The following is a 6,167-nucleotide window of genomic DNA, read 5'->3' as shown; positions in this document are numbered from 1 at the left end:
TACATTTTTTTTAAAAAAGCCTCTCTCCCCACTTCATTGTTCATAAATCAAATCTTATGTAAATCAAATCAAATGCTATCAATTTCCGTAAGTCTTAACAATATCAATTTTCTTCCCTTTTTAATACATTACAATCTAAGAACATAAGACTCCTAGGTAAACACATTTTATATGAACAAGCAAAACAGAATCCCTCCCCCCGCAAAAAAAAGGCAAGGCATCTATCAGGAGAGTGAGAAAATATGTTTAAAAAAAATTCTCTTGCATATACTACTTGTCACTTTTCAAGGATTTTTAAACTGCTGGCATAGCTGGGTCAAATTTCACTTCAAACTTTAGGATAAATAATTTCTAACCCATAATTGTTTTCAATTTCTCCTTGAAAGTAAACCTTTGGAACCTAAGAGTACCTGCCACCTTTATTACTTTCACACGGTTCTTAAAAACCAGGACACCTCAGTAGATGTATGCTTGATAATTATCACAATCCCCCTTTTTATTAACATAACACCTTATTTTCATAACACTTTTGTTTTTATCTTTTTTGAGCTCTCCTAATTCTTGATTTTAAACACACATACACACAATGTGCCATTTTCCAGATGAGGAAATCAGGGCTCCAATAGCCTCTAAGTGACCTACCTTAAAGTCCCCAAAACAAGCTTCCTAACTGAACTATGACTTACAACGTCGATGCCTCGGTGCCACATCAACAAACTTGATTATATTGACAACATAAACCTCCATCATCCCAGGAATTTGACATGACTCTGTTCCTTGCAACCTGAAAGTGTGTTATCCAGCTCAAGGTGACTCTGAGGATATGATGTGATGATGATGATGGCTGAAGGGAGCCCAGTCTGGGTCCTGGTCGGGAACCAGTATCAATCACCAACAAAGTCACACCCAACCATAATAGGAAGGTTCCTCAACAGCTCTCAATTATAGGGACCTCTCCTCTCCCACTCTGGTGACTCTGGAGCTCTCTATCTCTGCTTCTATGTCCTCTGCTCCTACAACTACTTGTTCTACTCCCTGTTAGAATTGTGAGATGGGAGAGCAGGGAAAAGCTGAAATATGTCATCATCACTGTGATATTTTGGAGTAAAACAGGACAAGGACAGAGCATTATGAACACAGATATGTGCCTGCGTGCTGTGTGTGTACCCCGTCATTTAGACACAATTTGTGTTGTGTCAGGATATACTTTACTTGAGCAATGATTTGTACAAATTGTATTGTGTGGGTTGTCAGGGAGTTGTGGTAGTGAGGACAGTGAACTGGGAAACAGGCTGGAGGTATAGGCCACCGGCAGCAACACAGACTGAAGATGAGCAGAGCAGGAGGGACCTATTGTCATGGGGCCCACTGCCAAATACAAATGCTGGCAGCATATGGACTCACAAGTAAATTTACTCACATGGCTTGAGTCTGTGTTCTTCCTACACTGTCTACCATTCTCAGGGACCTGGCCAAGGGCCACAGGATTCTCCTAATTGGCATCGCTCTGTTCTGTCTTCTACTTTTGTTTATTCATGGTTCTTCTTGCCTTTTGGCTTTTGCCTTTCATCTTTTTCTACATACTTCTTTTCCCTTCTGAGCCACTCTCCTGTTTTGTCCCTCTTTGCATTTTTCTCTCAAGCCTACACATATGCAATAGCTAGTCTATTTAATTAGTTGCCCTCAATTTGGTGTCCCCACTGGGCAGAGCTCTAGCTCTAAGCCAACTGCTGTGCTCAGGGTCACAGGCCAGTCCTGGCTCAAATCACCTGGGAATGAAACTCCATGGGTCACATGTACAAAGTTTGGTTAAAAAAAAAAAAAATACACAGGAAAAAAAATCCATAAAACAAAAAACTTCCAACTGCCTTTTTCAGGAAGTGACCAGAATAGGCAATCAAGTCATGTCCAGAGTAAGCCCTATGAGGTTACCAGGCTACTACCTTCCCTGCTTTTCTAGGCACAATTAAATAACTCTGAAAGTCACACAGAGTAAAATGGAGCTCTTATGCCTGAGAAGAATGAACAATGATGGAAAGATCTTATAAACTCTATTCCATTTTATATTTTAAAGCACTTGGATAGGTTAGTAGAATCTTGGATATAATACTCCCTACTTTAGAGAAAACTAATGAGCAGTGCTTCAGGCCCAAAGATCAGTCCTAAGGATCAGTAATTTGATTACTTTTAAGTACATAAAATCTCTCAACTGAGTTTTTGTGCTACAGTCCCCACTGGGCAACATGGTATGAGACACCACTGGAGATCTGATGTATCCATTAACTTAGGAGAAATGGTTTCTACTGCATACCACCTGGTTTCAGAGGTCTGAAAAGAAGCCAACAGTCTGAAAATCATAACAAAAACAAGCCTAAAAGTTAAGCTAGTATAATACTGAGGGAAAACAAGCACACCAAGAAAGTTTTATTGAGGAAGCCAAGGAATAAAAATTCCTTAATCCCTGGAGCCTAAATACATTCCTTTTGGTCCTCTCCTTTTTTAAAAAAAATAATAATAATAATCAAGTCCAAGTCAATGTATCTGAATGACTCATTTGGAATTAGGAACACAGTTCTGGTTGTCCTCCCCGAAGCACTCCATGACACAGATCACATTATCCCTAAGGAACATGTCCGGTATTTGACCTTAGTAGATCCAGAGTATTCCATATACTGGAGCCAGGACATTTGAAAGTTGCATTGTATTATGCAACTCTTCTATCTATCCTCTTGTTTATTTTACATTATTTCCACTGAGATCTTAAATGTAGTGCTTCACTCTTTCCCAGGTTGGAGACATCTGAGAGTCTGTCTGGGGAAACAATGTCTCACATAGCTCTACCTATTAACTCACCGAGGGCTGTCACGGTCACGTGAGCTTTAAGAACTCCTTCCCAATTACATGCTATGTCTGGGGAATATATAATTTTTCTAAATATAACCTGATAAGCAAGTTTTTAAAGCATTTTCACAATACATACATATATAAATTTTATATTATCTAAATATGTATAGATTGTTTAGTATATTTCATCTGAAAATATTTTAGTGAACAAAATTTAAATGATAAAGTGTCTGAAAATAATGTAAATACTTATTTGTTACATATGTATATTGGTCTATAATGTGACCCTGTATTTATAGCTACGAATGAAATGCTAATAAGCCTTTGACTGAATAAAATCCAGTCTCCCATTGTTAGGTGCTTAAGTCTAAGCATTTTGCAATAATGGAAAATGGATAGTATGACATGGGGGTAGGGAAGACTTGCCCTGAAACCACAGCTTCACACTTGGGCACAGTATCTGACCTCTTTGATCCTCAGTTTCTGTATCCGTAAGATGAATCGTAAGAGCTTCTACCTCATAGTCTTTGTGAAGATTATTACTTCAAGTATACACGTAAAGCCAGTAGTTAAGTACCTTACAGATGTTAGGATTATTATAATGAGGACTATGATAACATCTTTAACTATAAGCTAACAACTAATATTTTAATTTTTAAAAAATATAATTTAAAGAAAACAGATTTTCTTTGAAGGGCATTTTTACTTATATCTAACAAAACTGTGTCATCATTTTTGTATATGCCCAAACTTTTGTGTGCAGCAGTAATGAACATGCTCATTTATGCCAATTTTTCTACTCTGTATTAGAGACCCTATCTATATCAAATATCTCCTAATTATTTAGCTATCTAGTTACAGTAGTTAAAACTTTTCACGTTCTCTACTATTGGGAGATTTCAAACAGGGACTTGGGGTTTTGTGTTTTGTTTGCTTGTTTTATTCACAGCCATCTTTGGAAGATATCATCACATTCATTGCTAAACATTTCTAGCATTGGCAATGCCCCCATCCAACTCTTTTTTTTAAATAATATGGGAAAATATTTAAGTTATTCATTACTGGTTAGACAATGCTTTTGAATGACCTATGGTTTCCTCAATGAATGTGGTCACAATGACCTAAAAAAAAAAGAAGTCTCTTTTTATTTTATCTTGCTTCCTTCGTTTAGTGGTCAAGAAAGGCATGGCTAAGTAAAGAAAATCCGTGGCCCTTGCGTATTAGAATTGTGGACTAAATACCTCAAAAGTGATTTATCCATTGCTCAAGCAATCCCAGTGCCTAATTTTCAGTGGACTGTTCTCTATTTCCTTCAGGTAGAACTGGTTTCCGACTCACTTGATAAAGTCACTAAAAAGATCCTTCTAAACCATTAACGCAGTCATGCTCACTAGGCCCCAAATCCATCAGTGGCTCAAAATCTTACTCCTTAACATGGCATACTGACCCTCATTATCTGGCTCTGGACTCATCTTCCCAAAGTTCTTCCCAACTTCCTAACTTAACCGCATTTCCCCAAACACATCATATTTCACTTATAGGAGGGTTTCTCAACCCCAACACTATTAACATTTTGAGCCCTAAAATTCTTTGTTGCTGTGGGCTGTCCTTTACATTGCAGGGTTTTAGCAGCATCCTTTGCCTCTACTCACTAGATGTCAGTAGCATCCCATCCGCCAGACATGACAATCCAAAATGTCCCCAGACACTGCCAAATATACCCTAAGGGGTAAAATCCCCCCTAGTTGAGAATCAATGACTTACAGCCCTACTTTATACATTAACATGCATTAATCTCTTCCTAAACAGCACTTCCTTTTTCCTTCACTCTGTCCTAGAAATTCTCCACTTGGGGTTAACTCTTTCTTGAACTCGAAACTTCAGTGCAACTATCATCCATTCCACAAAGCCCTCTCTACTCCAAGTGGGGGATAACTGACAAGCGGACCTTTCTCTGGGTAGTATCCTGAGTGCTCTGTACTTAATCCAATCATAGTCAAACGATATCCAACATTCATATATGTGCTATCTTCCCTACCAGACTGCCTGCTCTGTGAATGTTGGGACTGAGCCTCTGGCCACTAATCTCCAGCACCTAGCACCATACATCTAACACAACAGTGTTAGACTTTCAGTGTAGTGGCAAAACCCACAACAGGTGCTCAAAAATGACAATGGATGAAAAGTAAAAATAAATCTTCTCTAATACTCATGGCAGTTAAGAACAGGCAAGTCATATAGGCAGTTCAGTTTAATGTTCTTGGGTGTTAGAAACATTTTATAACCTCACATACTATGAGTGGTCATGTCCAATTTTCACGAACAGATAAAACAGGTTGAAAATTAAGGATAAGGAAGTTAACTTACAGCTTGTAAGTACCGGAAAGACAAGATGGGGCCACTTAATGCCCCACAAGCATTACTGTCTTCAAAGTCTCCCTCTTCAAGCAGGAATTGCTGGCCTTTAAAATGTTCTTTTTCGTAGGCAACCCACCTAGAAATATAGAGGACACCCAATTGAGCCAGCCATTGATAAAACTGCAGTCAAGAAAGCAAAAGAGAGAAAATCATGATAAAGCTCATAGTGACTCATCTACATATTCTAAAAAGCAACACATCTGTTTTGTTTCCATTTACAAAGACAGACAAATGGTGTGTACTTCGTAGATTGATAGTTTATATAGTTTGAAGGCTTTTCCCAACAAAAGGTTAATTGGAGAATTGAAATAGAGCAATATTCATTAAATATTTGTAGTATGACTTGCTTATATAACAGCCCAACGTGCTCAGAGAATAGTTTGCCAAGTAAAAATAATAGAAAGCATATATAGCCAATGAGAGAAGTTAAAAGTCCACACTGAGATCCAAAAATAATCATTTTTATTTTACTGATTAAGCCCTTCTAGAGCCACAGAATGACTATTATATTATTATTCAGAGTTTAAATCAAGGGAAGCCCTCACCAGGCTTCAGATCAAAAAAACAACACAGGAGGGTTTAGCAAAGAGGAACTGAGAAATGTGACTAAGCTGGTGTTAGCCCCGGTGCCCTACATGTACACAAAGATGTGTAAACACTTACGGGTGGGAAATGTTGGTCCCACCACCTTCTTGACATCTAATGCAAAACTTAGAAATACCATTAGTTGTTAAACTCCTCCATGAAACTTGTTTTTGTATGGAGTAATCCATGGTATCTAATGCAATGTGTGCAAAGATGGTTCCTAAAACAGGTTGACTTGATTAAATCTGCCCTTAGCTGCACTGTGTAGTTAGGGAAGGACCCCCTCCAACTGGGCCAATTCCAAGGAAGACAATTCTGAG

General features: G+C 38.2%; 1 protein-coding gene across 1 annotated transcript in view; it reads right to left on the bottom strand.

Annotated features, from left to right (window-relative positions):
• The window catches only part of CRYBG3 (beta-gamma crystallin domain containing 3), a 119,357-nt gene that overhangs the window by 48,255 nt on the left and 64,935 nt on the right, over positions 1-6,167 (bottom strand). The window contains exon 12 of the mRNA XM_012652802.1: positions 5,212-5,338. Within this exon, the coding sequence (XP_012508256.1) occupies positions 5,212-5,338 (127 nt within the window). The remainder of the gene's footprint in view (positions 1-5,211; positions 5,339-6,167) is intronic.

The sequence above is a fragment of the Propithecus coquereli genome, unplaced genomic scaffold (genome assembly GCF_000956105.1).
Source record: "Propithecus coquereli isolate 6110/MARCELLA unplaced genomic scaffold, Pcoq_1.0 Scaffold40, whole genome shotgun sequence".
Lineage (NCBI taxonomy): Eukaryota > Metazoa > Chordata > Mammalia > Primates > Indriidae > Propithecus > Propithecus coquereli.
This window is presented reverse-complemented; position numbering and strand designations above follow the sequence as displayed.